The sequence below is a fragment of the Nannospalax galili genome, unplaced genomic scaffold (genome assembly GCF_000622305.1).
Source record: "Nannospalax galili isolate Female #2095 unplaced genomic scaffold, S.galili_v1.0 scaffold336, whole genome shotgun sequence".
NCBI lineage: Eukaryota > Metazoa > Chordata > Mammalia > Rodentia > Spalacidae > Nannospalax > Nannospalax galili.
In genome coordinates this window covers 8,674,622-8,702,169 of record NW_008343385.1, presented here as the reverse complement: position 1 = coordinate 8,702,169, position 27,548 = coordinate 8,674,622, and the positions used below count along the sequence as shown (strand labels likewise).

General features: G+C 39.4%; 1 protein-coding gene across 7 annotated transcripts in view; it reads right to left on the bottom strand.

Moving 5' to 3' along the window:
- Ddhd1 (DDHD domain containing 1) overlaps positions 1-27,548 on the bottom strand; it is a 93,373-nt gene that overhangs the window by 15,810 nt on the left and 50,015 nt on the right. For all 7 annotated transcript variants that reach the window (XM_008839553.3, XM_008839556.3, XM_029566665.1 and 4 more), the window contains 5 exons: positions 22,330-22,436; positions 18,259-18,365; positions 10,402-10,664; positions 7,812-7,887; positions 1,722-1,871 (listed from right to left, as the gene is read on the bottom strand). In XM_008839553.3, the coding sequence (XP_008837775.1) occupies positions 1,722-1,871; positions 7,812-7,887; positions 10,402-10,664; positions 18,259-18,365; positions 22,330-22,436 (703 nt within the window). The remainder of the gene's footprint in view (positions 1-1,721; positions 1,872-7,811; positions 7,888-10,401; positions 10,665-18,258; positions 18,366-22,329; positions 22,437-27,548) is intronic.

The window sequence follows — 27,548 nt, the reverse complement described above, 5'->3', positions numbered from 1 at the left end:
CACACACACACACACACACACACACACACACACACACACACACACTTTATGGTCTGTAGAGTATAATCTGTGTCTCCCATTGTCCTTCAGTATAGATCCATCCACTTAGCTAACAAGAGTCCCAACCCTGTAAGACACTCTCCTTTCCCCTTGCAGTAGCCATCAATTGCCAAAAGTTCCTTAGGTTGGGTTGGGATTTCTTACCTGCTTCCCCTGCTTCCCCTTTTGATGTGGGATTTTTTTTTTTTTTTTGGTTTGAGCTTGCATAGGACTTGTGTATGAACAATGGTGGATGCACACCATTGTTCATGAGTCACTGACCGGCTATCTGGAAGACTGTTTCCTTGTGGCTATCCACCGCCTCTGGTTCTTACAATCTTTCCACCTCCTCTTCTGCAATGACCCCTGAGCCTTGGGAGGCAGAGGTTTGAAATTGCTGTCTTATTCAGGGATATGCACTCTGTAGCCTCTCGTTCTCTGCACATTGGCCAATTGTGGGTTTCTGTGCTAATCACTATCTGCTGCATAAGAAAACTTCTCTGGTGAGAGTTCTGAAATGCAATCATCCTAAGTGCAGAGGTTGCATTGAAGATGTGTCACTTAGCAGACATTCTCTGCTTTGCACTTAAGAAAATTTTGAAAACACAACTACAGTAGGATATCAGAAAAAAAATCCAACATTTTACACTTCTACTAGGCTAAAATAAATGGCTTTTATGCTTCAGAATGTATACCCTGAAGTCAATAAGCATATTTTTATTTTTTGGTTTTTTGAGATAGGGTCTCCCTGTAACCCCAGCTGGCCTGGAACTCACCATGTAGACCAGGCTGGCCTTGCTCTCAGAGATCTGCCTGCCTCTGCCTCCCAGGTGCTGGAATTAAAGGCATGTGCCACCATGCCCAGCTTCATGCTTTTATTTTTAAGAAGATCTATCAAACATATTTCAATTTTTATACCATGTTTTAAAGAAAAAATATTTAAAGTAGGATTTTAAAAATATTTCTTCTACACTGCTTTTTATTTATTTTATGTTTGTGTGAGTCATGCATGAGTGTGGATGTCTGAGGACAACTTGTAGGATGCAGGTTCCAGGGATCAAACTCAATTTGTCATCAAGCATGGTGGCAAGAGCCTTTACCTGTTGACTCGCCAGCCCTCAACCCCAGGATTTTAAGATTTTTGGTTCCAGCTCATTGGTACTACAACCAGTTAAGGTTTGAAAGTCCAGTAGACTCCTGTCTCTTGTACCGTTCTCCAGGGATATTACTTTTTATATTATGCTTTTAAAAAAAGACTTATTTTATGTGTATGTGTGTGCGTGCCTATGTGTTATGTGCACCACATGTATGCAGGTATCAGAGGCCAGAAGAGGGTGTCATATACCCTGGAACTGGAGTTACAGATAGTTATTAACTGTCATGTGGGTTCTGGGAACTGAACCCAGGTCTGCTGTAAGAGCTACTAGAGCTTTTAACTCTTTAGCCACCTCTCCAGCCCTGTACATTATTCTTAGGTTACAAGTACAACATTAGCAGAGCTAATGTTCTAGCACAGCTTATTTCATTAGCTCTAAGTGAACCATGACAAGTGTTAAGAACATGAACTTCTGCAAGTAACTCAGAGAAATTAATTCTTTTTTTGTCAATGGTACTTGACAAGGTTACTTACTGAGGGACAATTTAATGTCAGGGGGAAGGGGTAAGCCTACATTTCAACTCACCACTGGATCTGTAGGATGAAAAATATTTAGCAAGCGGTTACAAATCTCTCTAGGTAAAATATGGTCTTGACTTCCGGTATTTCCTGGTCGGATGCCACGCAATGCCAAAAAAACTGCTAGTGGGGATCCCATACAGAAGAAATTCTCAACCTAAAATGAAAAAGCCATCCTAAATTTAAAAAATGATGAAGTGTTATTTTCAACAGAATCTGGACATAACATGTCATATAATAAAAATACAAACAATAAAACTACCTCTAAGTATATTTGTTTTAAATAAGCTTTTTGTGCATGATCTGCTAATCATATGGCAACCATTAATCGTTCTAGAATAATCTACTTGCAGGAGGATTTTCTAATTCAAAAATCTAACAGAAGCTAAAAAATGAGGAAAGGCGGGAGGAGGAGGAGCCTGTCACTTAGTGTCCTCTACACAAAGCAGATTCACTGAGCTGATTATGTGACTACAGCAGGTGCTGCACATTATCCTGTGTGGGCACAATGGAGAAAGACTGTCACAGAAGACTAGACACGAAGGATCAATTCCAGCTCCGGGGGCTTTAGAGAGGGTGGGATGGACAGTGGCCAGCATAAGACAAGAAGCATTTCTAGAGCTGAGGCTGGGATCTGGGGCTAGGAGAATGACAGAGCAGACTGACAGAACCATAGGAATAAAGAGAAGCAGGAAGGCATCTGGCCGATTTTTGAAAAAACAGAGGAGCGAAAAATTGGGTATGGGAGAAGATATACTTGGGATGATAATATTCAGATCTGTCTAAGGAATTTAACGTATTTTATAAATAGTGAAGAACAGGGTTTGACCCATACTTTAGCCAGTTTAACCTGGTAGTAGTGTGTGGATGCCCTAGACTGTTGGTTTTGAAAAAAACCTAAAAATCGATTGAAAGAACTTGGGTAAGAGAGAAGCTCAACTAGGGCAGATAGGTGGTATGCTATTCACAATGGGAACATGAGAGGATGGGGTGTCACACGACTGAGTGAAAATTGATGTAGAATGGGTCAGAGACAACCCACAAGACTGGAGTCTGGAGGGTTGGGAGAACAGTTGCTCCACTAATTGCCAGAGGACACTAACTGTAGGTAAAGCTTGTTATTCTTAGTAAGTCTGAGGTATCTGTAACAAGATATGCAGCTGAAAGTTTAGAGCAGCAGTTAGAGAACTGGACATGTTATCCTCTATGTATCATTGTCATAGCAGTAGAATGCAAAGCAAAGAAAACGAGTGAGCCTGCCTGGGACGTGGTCAGAAACGGGGGTGGCTGTACACAGGCCTCCACTTAGTCAGCAGGAGGAAGGGGAACTACAGAAGGGAGTGATAGAAGAATGAAGTGGTACCATGGGACCCACTCTGACTCTAATGTCAGCCATATGTCACTTTAACTATACCGTGACAGTGCCCTCTGCCTTCAAGTACTTTTAACTCTTTCCCAGAAGATGACAAAGTGACTTTTATTTTCAAAATGAAAAAAAAAAAAGAAAAGAATATTTATTTTTGAAGGAATATTTTGGAATGTATTCATATTGGAGAAAGTTTGAGAAATTTTCATCTCAAGGACTGGGTAGTGTCAACATGCTCAATGGCTGAAGAAAATTACCATGTGTAAATAAATATTAAAAGTAAAAGCACTTAATTTTGCAGTGCTGAGATTGAACCCATGGCCCTCACACATGAAAGGCAGGTGGCTCTACCACTGAGTTGAACTGTCAGCCTAAGGAAACCTATTTAAATAACAGGGGCATGGATGATAAAAAACATTTTTTTCAAAGGAGTAAGTTTAGCTTCTTGTATAAAGTGAGAAAAGATTTGAAAGAGATGTAAAAAGAAGCCATGCATGGTGGCTCATATCTGCAATCCCATGGGCTACACAGTGAATTTGAGGTTAGCAGGGGCTGCTTAGATTCTGTCTCAAAAAACATGGGCTGGGGAGATGGCTAAGCAGTAAGAGCACATGCTTTTCAAGCATCAGGACCTCAGTTTAAATCCTCAGCACCCATGTAAAAAGTTGGGTGTGGCTAGTAACCCCAGCATTGCTTGGGTGGAGAGTGACAGAGGAAAACCCGTCTTTGTGCTCTGGTCCCTGTATGCATGCGTGGGTGCGCCACCCCAACAACACCTCCCTTGCAAATTATACCAAAACTAGGTGAGAAGAGGAAGCCATGAAATTGTGCTTGATATAGTATACACATATCCTTTTAGCAAAATGCTTTCTGACACTCCAAAAATATTTGCTAAACGGCTATGTCCATAAATGTTTTTGTTTATGATGACTGTAGCTTTAGACAAATGCACAGAGCTGTTATTCTCTCAGTAGGGTAATGACTGCTTAACTCATATCAAAGAAGCTTTTCAAAGTTATTTATTATTGTGTGTGTACATGGGGGCACACATGTGGAGGTCAGAGGACAACTTTGTGAAGTTGATTCTCTCCTTCTACCTTTACATGAGTTCCAGGGATTGAACTTGAGTCGCAAGGTTTGCATGCAAGTACCTTTACCTGCTGAGTCATCTCACTAGCCTCCAAAAGTTCCAATCTCCTTGTTCAGGGGTGAATAAACAGCTGCATTCGAAAATATTAAATGACTTGGCTAATATTATCTAACTAGACAGGATAAAGTCTCATAACCAAAATGAAAGTTTCCCATTCTCCACACTGACGCTTGTCAATAGTCTTCTTTTCCTTGCTTCTTGAAGTTCAGTGGTCAACTGTGACAGAATGAACACCAGTATCCTCAAAGTAAATCTATCTGCATGGAAAGACCTTTGCTCCCTTTCTGACCCTGAAGTCCTAAATATAACTTGCTAGGGTCTTATTTCTTGCCATACTGCTTCTTAAATTCTGGACTACATTTTTCTCTAAATAATAATTAAAAACCTACATTAAACTATGTATGACTATGGCATCCAATTACAGTGCATAAGTTCTAACAATGTGGTACTGATTCTGAGATCCTAATATACTTAATTACCCAAACTTTATACCCCCCCAAAAAAACACTAGAACATGCAAGAGTTTACTTTTTCTACCAGATAAATTCTACACAATTAGCATTAATTATATATAATAGTGATGATAAAGATGGAACTCAAATTCCATATTAGGATAAAACCAGAGACCATATCCTTTTGTAATTAAGTATTTAATATTCATACACTCATTTAGATCCAATCCATTCCCCCATTCCTTCCTTACCAACTACTCCCTATTCCCATCCCCAACTCTTCCCTCTCAACTTCATATTATCTCTCCTCCTTTTGTCCCTCCATCCCCCACCCCCTCTTTAATAGTGGAAGAGTCCATTTAGTGCTGCATGGGTGTGGCCTTCTACTGGAGCATGGACAGCCTCTTAGTGCATTTTACAACATTACTATTTTTCCTCTTTCTGTGCTAAGAATTGAATCTAGAGTTTTGTGCATGCTCAGCAAGCACTTTGCCACAGAACTACAAGCCCAGCTCAACAATATAGTTTTAAAATACACTGTATAAATTAAAAAACTCTATAATCCAGTGGGTGTGGTGGCACATACCTAGTCCCAGCATTTGGGAGGCAGAGGCAGGCAGATCTCTGTGAGTTCAAGGCCAGCCTGGTCTACATAGTGAACTCCAGGCCAGCTGGGGCTACAGGGAGCCCCTGTCTCCAAAAGACCACAAAAAAAAAAAAAAAAAAAAAAAGTAATACATAAAGAGTCAATACATTTTTTTTTCTATATCATTCCATACTTTAACCTGTACACTAAGCTCTGTTATAGAAGAGACACATCTCAAGAACAGGTAATGTGGGACATTAGGCATGTAGAGAGCATTAGGAAATTCATGACATAGCCATTTCCTACTGCAAGCAAGGAGGTTTCCATATATATTCCTAACATCACATGGAGTGATAATGCTCCCCTCAAGAGTTGAGGACTAGCTAACAAAAACCTCAGTGCCAGGAAAGGGCAACTTTCTTCCAAGAGACTCACAAAACAATATTGGCTGCCTCCCAGAACTTGGAGGTAAGACCCTATTGCTGAAGACAGGACATACTTCAGACACAGAATTTGGAGAAATTGAGATGGAACTGATCTGAAAGCTGCCTCTATGAGGACCAGCTCTCATACTATCAGAAGATGCTAGGGAAGCTGCCAGAGAAGAAAAGCAAACAATCCACCCAGCTGTAAAGTCTATGAACCGCAAACAATCCACCCAGCTGTAAAGTCTATGAACCACAATAATGACTGACTCAGCAAGATATCCCTGGATACAATAGTGGCACTTTTACTTTTGGTGTAACCAACAGCTATCTGATTGGACTTAAGGTCTGCTCAACAGGAGAATTCATGCCTGGCACTGTAAACCCAGGCAAAGAGATTATGACTGGAGTCATAGACCCTAGAGGAGAACCTAGCAGCCCCTTTCCTAAGCAAATATTTCTAACTGTAATTAATTAATTAATTAATTGTTTTTTTGAGACAGGGTCTCTCTGTAGCCCCAGCTGTCCTGGAGCCACTATGTAGACCAGGTTGGCCTTGAATTAACTGTATTTTAAATACTTATCATTATACACATAGATAACTGTAGCTCTCACCCCCTCATTAAAGAAGCTTATTTTTTTGCACAGACGGAGACAAATACAGAGATTCACAACTGGTCAAAATGTAGAGAATAAGTGACCATGGGGTGCCCAGCCCCAACTGATATATCTAAAATGCAATCCCTTATCTAAGACACAGAGAACTTCATGGAAGAGGGGATAAAAAATACCCCCTCTGAGGGGACAGGAGGCCTGCTGCTAGAAAGATTGAAAGAGCTAGATAGTGTTTTCATCCAGATAAGGAAGAGAAGCCACATCTGTGAAATCTCAACAACATGACCTACATAATAAGAACACTAGTTGACAAGCCAGTATGGATAGTGGAAATTTCACAAGGCCCCAGGCCCGGACGAAGAGCGACAGGCAATTGCTGAATGCCGAGGGAGTGAGAATTAGTTTTCTCCAGGGACAAGCTCCCTGTCAGGTCGTACAATCCCAAGTAGTTAGCCCTAAACACACTCACATGCAAGCAACACTAAATGGACTCAGTAGGTTGTTTCCATATACACATATGTATGTAGGTATGTAACAATAAGTAAAGAAGAGGTCAAGAAATTGAGAGGGAGTAGGGAGGGGTGTGAGAGGAGTGTGGGGAGAGAGAAATGAAGTAAACAGCACTCATGCATGAAATTCTCAACAAAAAAAAATCCTTTCCAAGGCTGCAGCCAATGCTGACACCTCTCTGCCACCTTAGAGTTTACTAAAGCACTGTTTTCAAGGGTCATTCTGATGCGCAAAAACTAGTTTCCCTCCCTCCCTCTCAATTCCTGCTGTCTCATTTCTTGCTGTATTCTGAAAACTCTAGTCAAATTGATCCTGTAAAATCTGTCTTGGGCTTTTGTCCTATACTTTTCATTGGCAAAATGCCCAGGTTTCTATCCCTCGAGTCACTCCTATACATTTCCATTTACTTTCTTCTTGCCACCAATCAAAAGGTTTGTAAATTCTCAACAGTAAATATTTCCCAGATCTAGCTCAAATTTCCCTCCCCACAGAGAACTTGGTGTTTCTTGTTGTAAAGTTACATCTTGCCACCTGGCTGGCTTGGAACTCTATGTACACCAGGTTGGCTTTGAAATCACAGATAGACCTGCCTCAGCCTCCTGAATGCTGGGCTTAAAAGTGTATGCCACCATGCCTGGCCTTATGCTGTTCCTTTTATAGAGAATAGCATTTCTCTTCTCTTTGGCTTGGTCAAATGTAGTATGAGATAAGAATAAGTGTCATTATTTTTTTTGTCAACCTTTCCAGGCAAAATTAAAGCCTCCCTCCCTTGTGCATGTATTGATCTACATACTGCTAAAGGGCAGCAATGACACTTACATCCTGGGGGCTGGAGAACCATCCTGTCCATTCTAGTCTTTGAAACTAACAGTTCCAAACACACAGTAGGTGTTCAATAACCATGAATAAATTTCCATTTGCATCAGGAAATCACATTTAAATGGTCAGAAAATATTGACACAAATAATGAGAAACGGATCACTCTTTCCTTACCTTAAACTTTAAGGCAGGTGTTTGTGTAATGGATGACGCCTTCAATCCATGCAGCCGCTCTTCTATCTCCCTCAGCCTAGGAGGTGGTATGAGGGCACACACATACATTTGTAACTTCACTACCAATCAGCCTTATTCTAGATGCCTACCATTTTATCACGTGGCAACTGATGACCCGCTACAAACCCCTCACAGTAATCCCTGTTGACAATGCTAAGAAATGTTCCTGGGGTACTGTTCAAAGCCTGAAGAAGTTATTTATAACACCTTACTGGAAAAGTTTTTTTTTTTAATGTAGAAATGATTTTTAGTAAAATATAAGGCTTAAATATATACAAGCCGATACTCGTATCTTTAAAAATTATACTAGGCAGTTTATATTGTCTTGTTCATTCTATTTTTTTAAAGTGTCTTTTCCTTTCCTATATTTAATAAAGATCTTAGAGATCTTTTCATTGCATTGCCCCCATCTACTTTAATTTTAAAACCATTATTTGACCTTCATATGAACAACCATAGTTTTTAACCCTTCTGCTAATGAACATTTATCATTTTATTACCATATTTGGTTTTACTTACATTTAATAAACAATGAAAGTAAATTCTTTTTCAAGAAAGCTATAGCTCACTTTCTAAAATAGATGCATTTATTTATGCACATATTCATATATATATTATGTATACATGCATGCATGTATTTACTTATTATGAGACAGAGTTTCAGGTAGCCCAGCCTGACTTCAAATTCTTTTTTTAAAAAAATATTTTATTATTTTTATTTTATGTATATGAATGTATTGCCTGCACATAGATAAGTGCACCCATGTTGTGCAGTGCCCGTGGAAGACATGAGGCCGTCAGATCCCCTGGAACTGGAGTTACAGACAGTTGTTAGCTGCCCTGTGGGTGTTGGGATTCGAACCCAGGTCTCCTGCAAGAACAACCAGTGTTCTTAATTGCTAAGCCATTTCTCCAACCCCTGACTTCAAATTCTTTATCTTCCTGTTTCTACATTCCAAGTTCTCTGATTACAGGCATATGTCATCATGACCAGATCTAAGCTTATTTTTCTATTTTTAAAATTTATTTTATTTAGATTTTAAATTATGTGTATGTATGTTTGTACACTTGACTGCAGCGCCTGGAGCTGGAGTAGCAGGTGGTAGTGAGCCACCTGATGTGGGTGCTGGAAACTGAACTTGGGTCCTCTTGAAGAACAGTACTTGCTCTTAACTGTTAAGCTGTTTTTGCAGCCCCAATTTATTTTTAATTATGTGTATGTGTGCGTATCTGTGTGTGAGTATGTGCATGTCAACGCAGGTGTCTACAGAGGCCAGAAGGGGGCATTGGATTTCTAGGAGCTGGATGGAGTTACAGGCAGTTGTGAACTCCCTGATGTGGGTGCTGGGAACCAAACTTGGGTCCTTTGCAAGAATAGTTTGTTCTCTTAACTGCTAAGCCATCTCTTGAATTCCTTAATCTTATTTTAAAACAAAGTTTCACTAGATTTATACATTTAAAACGCTGCTCTGAGGCTTGGTAAGCATGCCATTTTTCATGACAGATAATTATTAAACATGATATTTATGTTTTGCCTACGGCATTTAGTAAGTCAAATCCCAACCCAACTGCTCTAAGAAAACAAAATCAACATTTCCTGAGTAGAGATTTGGTCAATTAATACAGCTGTCTTTATATATAACTTTATACTATCAGAATGAGTAATTTTTCAATGTAAATCTGTATCAGTAAGAGGAAAAAGATGGAGCATGCAACTATCAATTAAGATGAGAATGAAGCAAAGAATTAAAAGATAGTACCAAGAAGGCCACAAAAGATCATGTAATTATTACATCTGTTTATAATCATATAAAACTTTTAATATAATGTATGTAAAAATAAATTTGCCAAGAAAAACAAAGAGCTTTATACTGTTTTCAGAATAATAATAATAAAGGTATAAATATCTACCCTTAAATATCAGCAAAACAAGTGATAACAAACCATTAAAAATATTTTATTATTTCTATTTTATGAGTATGAATGTTTCCCTGCATGTATGTAAGTGCACCTGTGTTGTACAATGCCCGTGGAGGTCAGAAGAGAGTGTTTGCTCCCTTGAACTAGAGTTAAGGACAGTTGTTAGATCACATGTGCTGGGAACTGAACCCTGGTTCACGGCAAGGGCAGCCAGTGCTCTTAACCACTGAGCCATCTCTCCAGCCTCCAACAGTTTTTATATGGATTCTAAGTACTGACTCAGCCTATAGTAAGTTCTAGCAAGTTTACTTGTAACAAACTGCGAGCAAAGACAGAAAGAAAGGAGGAAAATGAAATTATTTTATGTTACAGAAAAATGCACATAATTAGTATGAAGATTAATAGCCAATAGCTTGATTAGGTATGCTATCTAGTAATCTTTACCTTGAACGATGCATTATTTTAACATGAAGATCTTAAAGCTTTCTCTTTTTTGCCTTTTTCTGAAAGGGATTTCTATTTTTAATTATATGTCTGTGTTTGTGTGGTGTATGCATATGAGCTCTAGCAATTCCACTAATTATTAAAATTCAAAAGCAGGCTAGTTTACCGTCGTTTCGTTATATAGAGTTCATCAAGAAGATGTCGCTCTTCGTAACTCATCCACCGTTCATCAGGTAATTCTTCTTCCTTCTGCAGCAACTGTTCATAGAGTCTAACTGGATTCCAGCCTGTCATTATGTCATAAGTGATTACACATCCCAAGGAATGGGACACTATTGAGACTTTACCCCCTTTTTCTTCAAAGTCTGGATTCCGAGAACAGAAAAGGGAATATAATCGATTCAGCTCTTGCTGAAGGCCTTTAACTAGCTGTTTGAAATAAAAAAAAATAAGTATATTAGACTTTTCACTGAGTTTTATAAACTATTTCTGAACTCAAGAAAGAAAAACAAACATGACTGACTAAACGTATGTAGGTTATTAAATTCACTCAGGTGCTTTAAAATCTTAGAGGAATGAATGTATACAGATATAAACCATGTCATCACCACAGAATACATAATAGGCAGATACCATCCACACAGATCTTTTTGCACGTTTTAAGTAAATTACACAAGTCAGGTATTCCATAGATAGAAAAGAAACATTTCTTGAAGATTCTGGTAAGATCGCCAAAGACGCCTGGAACTTTTCACTTCATTGCAACTTACCCATATGTAATTCTAAATTTTTCTGCCATGTGGTTTTTGGTTACGGCAAATTTTTAAAAAATGAATATAAGCTTATAACAGGTATATTGCAATATATACTATGTAGTTAAGAGGAATGTAGTAAGAGGCTACCACAAGGCTAAGAAAACGCTAATGTTGGCCTTCTTGATATTTCAAAATTCCCATTATGTTGGGGACACACAGATGAGCAAAAAGATGATTTCTATGGCTGAAGTAAACAAACGTAATTACTAATGTGGGAAGTATCTTTGTACGTTTTGAAAAACTGTTTTCCTTGAAGTTGAGTATCAATAAATATTATTGAAAAATCCCACAAAATCTGAAGGATAAGATTCCTTTATCATCCAAGCTCATCTTGGTTCCTGACCTAAAGGTAAAGTCCTCTCTCCTTTCTCCTCCTACTTTGACATGGCAATCTTCCTGCCTTAGCCTCCTGAGTGTTGGGATTACAGGAATGTCAGGGATGACTATTAACCACAAGCTCTCTGTTTTTCTATGAAACTCATGTGGCTCAAAGACAAGATGATTTAAAGCACTGGGTATTCTTTTTCGCACCTCATTTACCCTAGCCACTGGTTTCCTGTCTGTGGAATGTTTTCTTCATTTCATTCTGAGTATAACTTTCTTTATAGACAGAGGGGCAAGATATAAAATGATCATTTTCTTAGTCATTAGACAATAGCCACAGCTTTGATTCTGACACCTTTTTCTTTCTGGTTCTTGCCATCAATGTCAACTTTAAAAAACACCCCAAATTATTGTTGAGAGATGTTTCAGGACACTGTCTTCAAAAATTTATTTGTTAAATGTCTATGAATGTTTTGCCTGCATGTACGCAAGTGCATCATGGGTGTATAATGCCCATAGAGGTCAGAAAAGAGTGTAAGATCCCCTGGAACTGGAATTAAGGACAGGTGTTAGCTGCCATGTGGGTGCTGGGGACTAAACACAGGTTCTCTGCAAGAGCAGCCAGTGCTTTAAACTACTGAGCATCTCTCCAGCCCCCAGGATACTGTCTTAAAGACATATCAACTGTAGCATTATCTATGTTCCCACCTCCCTGCTGACCTGGACACACTAGGGAGACCAAGCTGGCCTTGATCTCAAGAGATCCGCCCAACTCTGCCTCTTGAGTGCTGGGATTAAAGACATTCCACCATACCCTGCTCAGGCTTCTTTATTGTTTCAAAATTAGTTAAAAAAAATTTTTTTAGGGCCTGGAGAGATGACTTAGTGGTTAAGAACACTGGTTGCTCTTGGAGAGGACCTGGGTTCAATTCTCAGCACCTACATGGCCACTAACAACCATCTGTAACTCCAGTTCCAGGGGATCCAACACCCTCTTCTGATCACCAAGGGCACTGCACAACATGGGTGCACCTACCTATATACAGGCAATACACTCATACACATAAATTTTTTTTTAATTAAAATTATTTTTATTTTGTGTGTACAAGCATTTTGCCTACATACATTTAAGTGTACCTGTGCATGGAATACCTGTGGAGTCCAGAAGAAAGTGTTGGATCCATTGGAACTGACAGTGCAGACAGTCACCATGTGGGTGCTGGGAATTGAACCCAGGTCCTCTGCAAGAGCAGCAACTGCTGTTCACTGCTGAGCCATTTCTCCAGCCTCTAAATTAGTTTTGTGAATGGTGTGGAAGTGCATGGTATGTACTTCCTTCATGTAGCTGGGCACTGCTCCATTATACCTCTTCTGTAATATCATATCCCAGGCTCTACTTTTCTTCATCTTCCTGATTGCAAGATTTTTCCCACCTATAGGTTAACAGAATGCCATGAATGTGAATCTTTCCCCTAGTCAGTGCTAGTTTGCTTTTCCTTCTGGAGTTTATAGGCTTTAAGTGGGTTAAAGAGACAATGATGTGAAATGCTCATGGGACATCTACCCTGGATGATCAGCTAGCAGCTGAATACAGAGTTTGGAATGTTGAGGAGATGGGCTGTGCTGGAGATAAACATTTATAAGATAATTAAAAGAAAACTGACTTGGGGCTGGAGAGATGGCTCAGTGGTTAAGAACACTGGCTGTTCTTAGAGAGGACCTGGGTTTGAATCCCAGCACCCACATGGCAGCTAACAACTGTCCGTAACTCCAGTTCCAGGGGATCCAACAGCCTCTCCTGCCCTCCATGGGCACTGCACGACACGGATGCACTTACCTACATGCAGACAATACATGCATACACATCAAATAAAAGTAATAAATAAAATATGAAAAAAAAATAAAGAAGACTATGTTAGAACTGGCCATAATTCTCTTTCTCTTTTGGTTCTTGCTGTCACCAATCAGATCATATCTCGCCCAATACTGGCAGAGAAACAGGAATGAAGAAAAATCCAAGAAGATGGTAGCTAAGAGAGGAGGTTGCTGTGATGACTAACCAAAGAATCTCTGCACTAAGAAAAATAGCATAAAGAACATGCTGAATATTGTCAAGGACTAGCATGAACAAAATCAGAAATGGACCGGCTCTGAAAAGCATAGAGCAGCTCTGCTGAAAAGCTTTGTTCATTCCACAGAATACCTATGATCTAAGTGTCTGCTAATACTACAATTTCTGAAGGAACAAAACTGAGTTTCTTTATAATTGTATGTGTTGCTTAGTAAAATATGTTGAAGTGTTAGTAAATAACTGCCCTCGTACATAGTACTCAAATTAACTCACAGCTTAACATGCAAAAGAAGAACAAAGCGCTCAATTTTACCGAAAGACAGGAAAACTTATCAATGATAAAAAGCTTTGAAGGGATTTGACTTCTAATGATGGAAACGCCATTGAACAAATTTCAGTATATTATGAAGTAGGATCAATAATTTTCTGGTATTTGGATTTCACAAAATGGATCCAAACAATTCCTCTGAGTTTTTTTTAAGCTGACTGAAACTAAAGAAAGTGCCTGTCTCTGAAAGGTAACTTTCAGGGGCTTTGATTCACTGTAGTGACAAATGTTTAAAGAATTTCTTCTGGCCAAAAGGCAATTACTACAATTACTGGGGGAAATTCTGATGTCAGTAAACAACTGTGGTCAAATTTTTACCTGAAACTTTGAGTTCTATTCAATTATAATCAAACAACTTATTTTTTTCACATTTATCTAATTCATTCATTCATTCAAGTGATGGCATGACACTCATGAGGAGGTCAGGACAATGTGCAGGAGTCAGTTTTTTCCTTCTACCATGTGGGTTCCAGGGACAGAACTCAGGTCCTCAGGCTTGGCAGCAAGTGCCTTTATCAATTGAGCCATCTCATGGCCTTCCAACAACCTCTTTATCTCCTTCACCTTGTCTTCCATAGCCACCACCCAATCCATAAATTCTTCAAATTTTCCTCTAATTTTTTAAACATTCCCCTTTGCTCTCTCTCCCTCTTCTGTGTTTGTGTGCATGTGAGTACAGGTACACATGTGCCACAGAGTGAATGTGGAGGTCAGAGGACAACTCACGGGAGCTGGTTCTCTCCTTCCTCCATGTGGGTCCTGGGTATCAAACTTAGGTCATCAGGCTTGGTAGCAAGCACCTTCACTTGCTGTGCTGGATGACGTTAGTGTCAACTTGACACATCTAGGTTGAAGGAGCCTCAATTGGGGAATTTCCTCCATAGGACTGACCTGTGGCCATGTCTGTGGGGCATCTTCTTGATTGTTAAGTGATATGGGAGGGCCCAGCTCACTGTGGGTGGTCCCACCCCTGGGCAGGTGGGCCTATGTTGCATAAGAAAGCAGGCTGAGCACAGGCCAGAGAGCAAGCCAGTAAGCAGTGATCCTCCATGGCCTATGCTCCAGCTCCTGCCTCCGGGTTCCTGCCCTGAGTTCCTACCTTGGGCTCCCTGAGAAACTGTGACTTGGGAGATCTAAGCTGAAACCCTTCCTCCTCAAGTTGGTACTGGTCAGAGTATTTTGTCACAGCAATGGAGAAACAAGCTAGAACACCTGCTGAGCTATCTTGTTGACTCCAAATTTTCATCTCCTTATGGCTCAGCCCATATGAATACTTATAGTTGCCTTCTCCCTAGCCTCAATTAAAAGCTCTTAAGCGTTCCAATTCTTATACAGCCTCTTTGCAGAATGGTCTTTTTCGGACTTATCTGAAAAGTGGTTAAAATTTCCACTTTCTTAGAGAAAATTATGTTCAACTAGTTATTTTCTTACTTGTCTGATTTGTTCTGAATCTTCTTTGCAGTCTTTATCTTCCTAAACATCAAGTGATCTTCCTCAGGGATCTGACTGGGACCCGTTTCATCATCCTACATTTTTTCTCTGGGTGATCTCATATCAATGCCATTAGATTAAAAAAAAAAATCTTAAAACTGAACATGAATTATTCTAGAAGAATAGTTTTAGCTTCATTTGTCTAACCTAACCTATGTTTTACAACTCTAGAAGGAAACTTAAAATATATGCTTAAGGGACTGGAGAGAAGGCTCAGCAAGGCTCAGCAGTTATGAGTAAGGCTGCTCTTGCAGAGGACCGGGGCTTGGTTCCCAGCACCCACAAGGCAGCTAACAACTATCCGTAACTCCAGTTCCAGGGGATCTGATGTCCTCTTCTGACCTCTGTGGGCATTGCATGACATGGGTGCAATTAACCCACATGGAGGCAATATACTCATACACATAAAATATAATGAAAAATATTAAAATATGCATATGCTTAAGACTTAGCAAGTAGAATTATTTTATGTTCTACTCTCCTCTAAAAAAAAAAAAAAAAACAAAACTGTTTCCCCCTCCTCCATTTCTAATCAACACTGGAACAATCTTCTAGGTGTCCAAGCTAGAAATCAGTCATCTCTGTCTTTTCCCTCTTAAACTCCTTTATGTTAAACTCCTATTTTGAATTCACCCCTCCCTTTAATGCCTACAGATAGTATTTGGGCTACACCACTATTATCTCTTACTTGAATTTGTACTTGAACAGAAGTGGTTTTCCATTTTCTCAAAGATGGATGGAACAAGACACCATCAGCACTTGATCTATTATTGCCTTTGCAAATTTCAACTCACTTTTTTAGTTTAGAAAGTTGAAAATGTATCAGAATGTGCCAAGAAAATATTTGGCAAACTAAAAAGTTTATATGTACATCTACTACATATAAAAGTAGTAAGCTTGCTAATTTTTCAATGTGTGCACTAAAGATGGCTATAGGTCAATGAACCTTAAGAAATCTATGATCTTCACATAGTCCTGAAAGCAGATATAGTCAACTCTATTGCCAGGATTCATTCCATTTTGTTTCTGAAGTTAGGAATATTTTTAGATTATAAAAAATGGTAAGAACAAGCTCCTACAGAAGCAAATCCTTTCTTCTTTCATGAGGAGGTGTCTGTAGGCAGCAATGCATCTGCTTTATCACTGGAAAATTTTACCGAGGACTCAGAAACAAAATGACTTGGTATTAAAGTACCTAAAATGATTACTGACTGTTACATGTCACATGTTAACATAAGCATATTCAGTTCTTACAAGGGCCAGATGCAGTTCTCCTGTTGGCATATTCACTCTGCAGATGGGGACATCATAAATGAGCAAGCCTCACAGAGGGGTTGGAAGCAGGTTGCCTGTCTTCCACAGTCATTATACAATTTGCATAAGGCAATTTGACAGCATGTTTTTTTTTTTTTAGGAGAAAACTAGAATTACAGATAGTATGAAAGTATGTTTATCCTAAATACTATAACAATAAACCTAAAACAATTTTTTCAGGGGGTAAGAAAAGAACAATTTCAAAAAATTTCACTTTTCCTAGATTCCCCATTTCATGATCTGCTTATGTATTGTAATACTCCATTTTAAATCTTGAGGATAGGACTATTATTCTTTTTTTAAAAAATATTATTTTTATTTTATGTGTATGTGTGTATTGCCTGCGTGTAGGTAAGCGCACTTGTGTCATGCAATGCCCGTGGAGGTCAGAGTCCCCTGGGACTGGAGCTACAGACAGTTGGTAGCTGCCATGTTGGTGCTGGGGTTCGAACCTGGGTCTTCTGCAAGAATAACTAGTGCTCTTAACCGCTGAGCCATCTCTCTAGCCTCCAGGACTATTACTCTTGTACAACAGCTCAGACAAGAAACAAATTTTCTGTTAGCTGATTTAGCATATATATTATCAAATCTTAACTGAGGGCTGGAGAGATGGCTCAGGGGTTAATAGTACTAATTGCTCTTGCAGAGGACCTGGGTTCAGTTCCCAGCACCCAGACGGCAGCTAACAACTATCTCTAACTCCAATTCCAAGGGATCTGATGCCCTCTTCTGGCCTCGGCCAGCACTGCATGCATGTGGTGCACTTACATAAATGTAAGCAAAACACTCATACACATAAATTAAAAAATAAAACAACTCAGATTTCTAATAAAGGAATCTTACTCCAGCAAATTATTTTAAACACCTGCACTGATTTCCCTTGTCCCCCCCACCTGCCCCCACTAATGAGAACAGTTTACAGTAAAGTAGTCTAATGTTTGCTGGTGCTTGGTACATAGTAGATACTCACTGAACATGTATTGATTAATGAACCAGTTTAAACAAGTTAAAAAAAGCAGCTGGAAGACAGCAAGTAGATTGTGACAGACAGAATCACTATGAAAGAGTAGAGAAAAGTCTCTGTGGAGCTCTATCACCAGGCACAGACCCAGGCTCTTGCCTCATCTAGGTGAGTCACTTCTGGCAAGCAAGTGCCTTAATCTTTCCATGTACCAGTTTCTTTACTCTTCAAGTGAGCACACGAGTCACACCTACTTCAGAGGGTTTTATGAAGATCAAACAAGTTCATACATACTAGACAATCAGCAAGTGCTATTTTTGGGAAGAAGAACTTTTCCAATACAGTGACAAAATGCACTTGGTGGAGATTCTCTCATCCCACTGCACTGGCTGTCACCTCTCACCCTTCCCCCATTGCTGTTACCCATAGGGTGCTTTGAAAGAGTCCATTATAGAAGCAAGGCAGTAAAAGCATATTACATGCAAATAAGATGAAGGCAATTTCCGAGGACAATGAATAATTATAAAAACTGGTATTTTTTGAAGAACTATTTTCTAACCAATCCTCCAACCATGAAGCTATCCATTTTATTGGGGCTTTCAATGTTTGAAGATGATCAAATTCACTACTAAAAAAAGCATTCAATGTTAAGATCAGGGACATCTATATGCTATCACTCTAAGGCATACCTAAAGCAGTCAGATGGTCAAGATACTTACTTCATCTCTATAAAGTGGGCTAGTATAGTACATTATGTCCATTGCACTACTGTTCAGCATATCCCTTAAACCTCGCACTTTGTCAGGAGTAATGGAATCAACAGTGTCTACAAAAAAAATGAAACAACAAAATCAAACTTACAGACGTTCTAGGGAAAAAATTGTATTTTCTCAACTAATTTAACATTTAAATACTCAAGAACAGCCCCACAGCTGTCCTGGAACTCACTATGTAGGCCAGGCTGGCCTTGAACTCACAGACATCCACCTGCCTCTGCCTCCCGAGTGCTGGGATTAAAGGCGTGTGCGTAGACCAAGTTGGCCTTGAACTTACAGAGATCCTCCTGCCTCTGCCTCCCGAGTGCTGGGATTAAAGGCGTGTGCCACCATGCCCGGCCCAAAATATATTTTTTAAAAAATATCTTATTTTTATTTTATGTATATGAGTGTATTGCCTATATGTACGTAAGTGCACCACTATCATATTATGCCCACAGAGGAGAGAAGAGGGCGTTGGATACCCTGGAACTCGAATTATGGACAGTTGTTAGCCATCATGTGGGTGCTGGGATTCAAATCAAATCCGGGTCCTCTGCAAGAGTAGTCAGCGCTCTTTACTGCTAAGCCATCTCTCCAGCCCCACAAAATATCTAAAAAAAAAAAAAAAGAAGCAAAACACAAAAAGAAACCTGAAAAGAAAAAGAATGTTAACAGATGAAGATCATTATCTTTTTTTTTTTTTGGTATATTTATCATGGGCCTGAAAATGCCCATGTGGCATGCCCAGCAAGTCACACACAGGCATAAGTGCAAACAAATTAGCAGTAGGCTTCCATAAACAAGATAAAGTTGGTGTAATTATGTTAAAAAAAAACAAAAACAAAAACAAAAAACCAACTTACCTAATCACATTACTGGAGATGCAGAAAACTTTGCATTTCTTATAAAGCACACAGACAGCCTAGACTTGGATGAATATCACTACTTGAAAGCACAAGGCAGGCAGGAAAAGGCTTATGATTTCAGTCAATTGTCTTTTTTTTTTTTTTTTTTTGGTCTTTTTGAGACACGGTCTCCCTGTAGCCCCAGCTGTCCTGGAACTCACTACGTAGACCAGGCTGGCCTCAACCTCACAGAGATCCACATGCCTCTGCCTCCCAAGTGTTGGGATTACAGGTGTGCCCCACAGTATCTTTTAAAATCCAATTTTTCATTGCACTGGCTTAGAATTCTTTCCTTACTCTGAACTAATCTCCTGTACCTTCTTCTAAAATGTTGGAAGTCTTTGCTTTCATTTATTATGCTATGTCTCCAATCCATTTGGTATGTAGAGATCTTTTTCTTTCTTTCTTCTTTCCCTCCCTCCCTCCCTTTCTTCCTCCCCCCCAACACCCTTTCTTTTTTAAACCCATTTTCCCCTCTAGGATAACCACCACTTATCAAAGGTACTAAAAAACCAGGCCATTCCTTTATCACTGAGCTATGACACCAGCTCTACCCAGATCAGGTTTCCACATTCAGCACAGGCCTGTCTGAGGCATCTGTTGTGGGCACTGGTCTATTTACCTACAGTTGTCTCAACATTAAACTGCTTCAATAACAGAAGCTAAAGACCAGCTCCTGAAACCTAGAACATGGGTCCCTCCATCCTTTCTGTGTTCTTGGGTATTCTAGGCCCTCTGTTCTATAATCATTTTATAATCAGATTATCAAATTTTATAAAATCTCTACTAGGATTTTGACTGGAACTACATGGAATCTATATATCAATTTGAGACAATACCTCTAGAATATTTAATCACTCAATCTGAAAAAATTTTCTTTGTATTTAAGTTTTCCTATTGTTTTAAGGTTCCTTTACTTTTAAATAGACATCTTTTAAAGTTATTTAAAGTTAGGGCTTATCAGTTCTAATAATTCTTCTATGTTTTAAAAATATTTTTATTTTTTATGTGTATGAGTGTATTGCCTGCATGTATGTGAGTGCACCTGTGTCGTGCAATGCCTTGGAGGTCAGAAGAGGGCTTCGGATTCCCCTGGAATTGGAGTTAAGGATGATTCGTAGCTGCCATGTGGGTGCTACAAATCAAACCCGGGTCCTCTGCAAGAGCAGTCAGTGTTCTTAACCGCTAAACCATCTCTCCAGCCCTTCTTCTATATGTTTTTTATGTATTCTGAGTAGACAGCATATGACCTGTAAACCAAAGCAGATGCTTTCAAGTCCTCTTTATGTTCCTTTCTTTCCCTGTGTTATTGCACTGCTAGGATAATTAGTAGAAGGTTGACTTTATAAGTGTAGACATCTTTGGTTTATTTCTGGTTTCTTGGTCTTTTTGAGATGGGGTCTCCCTGTAGCCCCAGCTGTCCTGGAACTCACTATGTAGACCAGGCTAGCCTTGAACTCACAGAGATCTGCCTGACTCTGCCTCCCCAATGCTGGGACTACAGGCATGTGCCACCACGCCCAGTGGTTTATTTCTGTTTTTATCCTTTCATTAACAACATGATAACTTGCTACAGCATGTTTTATCATTTTAAAATTTACACAGAGTAAAACTATGATTTAACACATGTACTCAGTTTATGTAATCATGACTGTGATCAGGATATAGAACTGTTCTCTCTCTAAACAACTTCCACATGCTGTGCTACATCCTTTCACTCTACCCCCTCCTCTTCCTTAATCTCTGGCAACTATTGATTTGTTTTCTGTCCTGCAGTTTTGCCTTTCCCAAAATCAAAAAAATGGAAGCAAAAATTATAGAATCTTTCAAATTGGCTTCTTTCACTTATCCTAATGTCTTCAAAACTATCACAGTAGGTCAGGAGTGAAGATGCATGCCTATAGCCCCAGACCTGGGGAGGCTAAGGCAGGAAAATTGTGAGTTCAGAGCCAGCTGGGCTACAGAAGTGAGTCAACGGACAACTGGCTACACTGTGTGAAAACAACCACTGTCCATTCACCCACCATAGTTGTTCAAACCTAACAAGAATGGCAAACTCAAGGTTTAGTAAATGTTCATTCTTCTGTTGCCTACATTCCTAAAATTTAGGTAAATAAGAAAAGCCCACAGAATAGTGCTATTACATGGAACTTTACACATAAACCATTACTGCTGAGATTTCTTCCTTGGTCATAGCCTTTATTTATTTTTAAAAGTTCATCACAATTTTTGGTGCCATATGGCATGGAATGCTATAACTGACATTCCTAACTATGAGACAGCATCACACACTTGGAAGACCGCTTGGCTATACTGGGAGGTAGTTCAGCGCTGTGATGAAGATGGGTGTTGGCATCACACAGGCTTACATTTAAAAACATCAGTTCCTTCCACATGCTCCCTTTACTTTCAGACCACAGGGACACACATGAAAACAGTGCTATCTGTGAGTCTATATGGCAGTTCAAATAACTAAATCCATCTAGTTACTTTTAAAAAACAAATGACTTAATTTTCTTAAATAATATAGAAAAAGTGAACATACCTAAGACAACTAAAGTTATTTTGTTCTTAACAAGCAAAAAATGGGGCTGGAGAGATGGCTTAGCAGTTAAAAGCACTGACTATTCTTGCAGAGGACCCGGGTTTGAGTCCTAGCACCCACATGGTGGCTACGAACCATCCTTAACTCCAGTTCCAGGGGAATCTGACACCCTCTCCTGACCTCTGCAGCACTGCATGACATACACATACATACAGGCAATATACTCATATACATAAATATAAAATAATAAATAAAATGGGGGATGGAGAGATGGCTCAGCAGTTAAGAACACTGGTTGTTCTTGCAGAAGACCCAAGTTTGAATCCTAGCACCCATATGGCAGCTAACAACTGCCCATAACTCCAGTCCCAGGGGATCCGATAGCCTCTTCCGACCTCCTCGGGCATTGCACGACACGGGTGCACTTACCTACATGCAGGCAATACACTCATACACACAAAATAAAAATAATAAAATTAAAAAAAATTTTTTAAAAAAGCAAAAAACTTTCTAGAATTTTGTACATTTACTCTGGTAGAGGTTGTCATCAGCTAAATAATTCAATTTCTAAACAAAATATACCTCCATCAAGAGTAAGTTTTGACCGCCATTCAACAGGTAGAAATTCAACATGTGTTGCATGGTTGGAAAAATGCCTTTCTTCTATTTTTCTTGCAGCCTCTCTCATCCTAAAAAATAAAACAGATACAAGCAAAACCAAACTTTGAGAGTAACTTCATACTGTATTTACATGGTCTCTTTCTTCACAACATTTCCATTTGCAACTCTGTCCACCTAATTCCACTTACTGCTGTACCAAGTTTGTGACACCAGGGCACCTCTATTGCAGTTATTTTCCTGTTGGTCATCTATGACTTCAAATGCTCCCACCTTTTACATTATACTCTGAATAATGACAGCCGACTGTCATAGACATACTTAATAGATAGCATACTGAATGAACCTGTGTTACACTGGTCTCCAGACATCAGTGAGTCACTACTATCTCACTTCACCTCTTCTATATGGTCTCTATAGTATAGATTTTTAAATTTTATTTTGAAAACTAAGAGCAACAAATTTCTAATTTTCCTTTTAGTGTCAGTTACATGGATTTTACATGGATGGGTTTGTGATTAGTACAACATAATGAAGATTATCACTTAGCAGCTCATTATGAAAAACTCATGCAATCCCTTTAATAGGCACATCTTTCTTTTCTATTTTAAAGCAAATCCCAGGTATCACACCATTTTATTGCTTCCCTTTTCTTCTATACACATGCATGCACTGAACCCAGGGCGTCAGGTAGGCTAGCCAATTGTTTTAACACTGTTATATCATTAGCTCTCTAGACTTATTTATTTTTGGTGCTGGGATGTGAACTAGGACCTTGTACATGCTAGGAAGGTGCTCTACCACTTGAACTACATCCCTGTCATTTTATCTCTCCAAATAGCATATTTTCTAAAATAGCATCTATTCAATATTATGGTATTACAAATTAGTAATTTTTAATTTTAGTGAGTATGGCTGACTATAAATACTATTTTACAATTAACATTAAGGCATTTTATTTTTGTTTACAGTCCAAATATTATAGTTAATGTACTGCAGGTTGGAAGACAGATCTCAAGTGTCTTTTTTAAAAAAAGATTTTGTCTATTTTTACTTTACGTGTATGAATGTTTTACCTGCATGTATATAAGTGACTCCCCATGTGTGCAATGCCCACAGATCAGAAGAGGGCCTCAGAGTCCCTAGAACTGGAGTTAAGTATGGTTGTTAGCAGCCACATGGGTGTTGGGAAGAGAAGTGCTTTTAACCACTGAGCCATCTTTCCAGCCCCATTTCAAGTGTCTTTACAGATTCCTTTCCACCTTCTCTGTGTGTGCGCGCGCCTATTGGGCCTTCAGAGTCTGTGTGCTAACTGCTCTCCTGTGACATTATTAACACGCTCTTCCTATCCCACAGTTGCTATGAATTTGTAGTGAGATGCAGAGGCCTGATCAGATTCCAGTTCTGTTTGGTAAGATTCCCGCCCCCTCCACATTCATATACCTGATTTCTTTTCTTTTGGGTAATGCTAGTGGTTATGGAGGATCATTGCTTTAATCTACTGACCTATAACAGTTTCAAAAAGTACTTTCCAAATTTCATTACTTGGTATTTCTATTTCTAGAAACAAATTTACCTCACATCAAATATTTGGCTGCCTTGAGGTATATTTCTGTATAAAGTGGGATACAGTTCAACTAGCAAAGGCAGGACATATGTTTAATTCTTCCCTTTTACCAGCAGCTTTAAAATTAATGAGTGGTTAGGCTTATTGCATTCTGACACTGTATTAGTCCATTTAAGAATATTTATTATTTTTATTTTATATGTATGCATGTATTGCCTGAATATAGGTAAGTGTCCTCCTTGTTGTGCAATGCCCGAGGAAGACAGAAGAGGCTGTCGGAGTCAGTGTCTCAGGTATCTCAGGCAGGCCTTGACTTCATAACATAGCTGAAGATGACCTTGAACTTCTGATCCTCCTGTTTCCATCTCCAGAGCGCTGGGATTATAGGCACCACTACCTCTGGTTTATGCAGTGGTGGAGACTGAAATCAGGGCTACATTCTGGCCCTCCATTGTAGTTATCCTTAGTCTGTGAGTTTCTTCAGCTTGGTTTCTGTGAACTTTCAATACAACTTCACAATATATATACATTTTTTAAATGCCTTTAGTTCCGACACTCAGGAGGCAGAGGCAGGTGAATCTCTGTTGAGTTTGAGGCCAGCCTGGTCTACATAGCAAGTTCCAGGCCAACTGGGGCTACAGGAAGACTCTGTCTCAAAAAGACAGAAAAAAAAAAAAAAACCCAAAAAACCCACCATGATTATATCGAAAGATTTTGTATAGGTTGGAGAATGTGGAAAGGGAATGAATGGCAAACTCACATTACAGGAACTGTGACAAATTTTACATTATTGTTGAAGTTTGGTAGTACAGTTTTATCAGTGAACAATATTCAAAAATTATGATAAGCCAGGTGTGGTGGTACACGCTTTTTAAATCCCAGCACTCAGGAGGCAGAGGCAGGAGTTCTGTGAGATCAAGGCCAGCCTGGTCTACATAGTGAGTTCTAGGCTAGCTGAGGTTACAAGGAGACCCTGTTTCAAAAAAGAATTATGGAAGACATAAACAATTTTGACTTTATACTCTAAGATAGCTACATATTTTTAGCTTAGTTATTACAGCACTCTTTTTTTTACTTCCCAGATTGTGATTTTTTATCTCTAGAAGTTCAATTAGGGCACAGGTGAAGGCATACTGGACTGAAGAAGAGGAATAGAAAAATAACGGAAAACCTCTTGGTACCTGGTAATGGAAGAGGTCCAACATCAAGGCCTGGATGCCTAGGACCACAGCTGGAACTGAGAGAGGTGGGAGATCCATTTCAGAAAATCAGTCCTCCCAAGACCAGAATCTGCAAATAACAGAGGCCTCCCCTGCCACTAGTGTAAGAGACAAAGCCACTGCCATGCACAACCTGGGACCTCAGGGGAGGGGCTGTGGTGAATGTAGTCACTCAGAGAGACTGAAACTGCTGTCCAACATCAGAAGTCCTCCATGCTCTACTCTGCTCCACCACCAGAGGGATGTGAAATTGTGGCTCATGTAGGGGTCCAAAGCTTATGGCTCAGTTGAGGGGACCACAACTCCAGTTTATGGTTCTCAGAGCAGAACCACAGCTTCTCCTCATGGGTGTGTGTCTGTGTGTGTGACGGTGATGACACAACACACCACAGCCCTACTTCAGTCTTTCTTTCCTTTAAACAACTCAGTAGCTTAGGTATGTTCACAAATGTATGTAACCATCACCACTACTTAATTTTCTTAATGTTCAGAATTTTCATCACTCCAAAAAGAAACACCACATTCTTTGGCAGTCACTCTATACCTATGTTCCCCTCACCCCACCCACCAACCTCCCACCCTCAAGGCTCTGGTAACCATGAAGCTACTTTCTGTTTCTAGATTTGCCTATTCTAGGCATTTTATATTACTGCAATCATATAATAAGTAATCTTTTGTGTCTGGTCTTTGATTTAGAATGTTTTCAAGGTTCATCAATGCTGCCCTACAAATCAGTACTTCTGTTTTTGTTTTAACTGTTCGGCAGTTTTATGACTTTGACTCTCAGCAGTTCTCATCCACATTGACTGCAGACTGCTGAATGTCGTGGTAACAGGGGCATAGGTTACCAAAGTATAGAACTTGTTTGGTGACTTCTCATCCTCATTATGTTTTCTGGACAAATGCACACAGACATGACATATGGAATTTCCTTATTCCTTTGGTCTAGACAGCTTTGTTCAATCTGGTATCAATGCACACACTTGGTGCACCCATCTCCTTCACGGCCAATTTCCAGATTTCCAGAGTGTCTGAGAGGCACGTTTCTTGAGGCCTAGTCCATGGATGCACTTGTAAATATTGATGGGTCACTACCTCCTTGATAGCAGAATGGCCCTTCTTGCCATCTTCTTTGTGGGCGCCATTCTGCTGGCCCAAGTTAAATAAGAAAGGTGCGAGGGATTGCCATGTCACTGTTTTTTAATTGTTGAATAATATTTCATTGAATGGATGTACCACCTTTATCCATTCATTAATGGATGAACATCTGAATTGCTTCTATTTCTTAGTTACTATAAATAATGCTGTTGTGAATATTTCTTAACAAAACCAACCCCTTCCAAATTTAATACATTAGATATATCATGTCAATAAAATTTCCCTTTTAATAAAACTCCATAAAAAGTAAACCTATTGTACTTAAAAGTAAACCAATTTTGATATTTCTAGTTATCTGCAAACTTTCTCCTCAACTTATGTAAGTAATAAACATATTTTGCTGCAAGAAGTCATTAAACACGTTTGAATTCACTGACGAGTTCACTAAAATAAGGCAGGAAGGAAGCACCTATATTTCCAAAAGAATGTCAGAGACTCGGGCTGCTGAAGAAGAGGATCGCGGTTACTCCCTGGCCTCTCCACTTCACTGACTGCGGAGCAGCACTGATGAACTAAGTTAACGCTACTTTCTACTTTCTTCTTTTTTGCATGTGTGTCTACATGTGGATATATTTGAGAGTAGCTCCAGCGTGAAGGTGGGCAGAGATGACGGGACTCCAATGACTGACTTGGTAGTGTCACTCCTAGACTAAGTACAGTGAATTACCAAATCCTGCTTTTGGCATCAGCCTTTTTAGACTAAGCTGTGCTTCACTTGTACGTGAATAAATCAAACTTATTTGTCAATGATGACAGGGAGACTATGTCAATAAACCTAGTTTTCAGCATCCTGATATTCAAGCAAAAGCCAAGCATGGTGGCACACACCTTTAATCCCTGGACTTTAAAGGCAGAGGCAAGCGGATCTCTGGGAGTTCAAGGCCAGCCTGGTCTCCAGGCCAGCTGGGGCTACAGGAAGACCCTGTCTCAAAAAGAGAAAAAAAAAAAAATCAAGCAAAAGCTGTATCCTGATCTAATTATCATGTCACATAATATACAACTCATAAAATAAAAATATAATTACAGGCACAAGATTCCTATAATAAGAATAAAGGGGTCTGAAAAGAAGTAGGGCAGCCTGCTAGTACCTAACAAAACAAGTTTTAACTTGTATAATACTTTTACTTGAGTCCTTCAGCTGGCATTACTATCTCACAATAAAGGCTCTTCCAGACAGTAACCCAACATACTACAGGAAAAATGAACAGCAGACCCCAATTCTATCCAAAGGTGTCTTA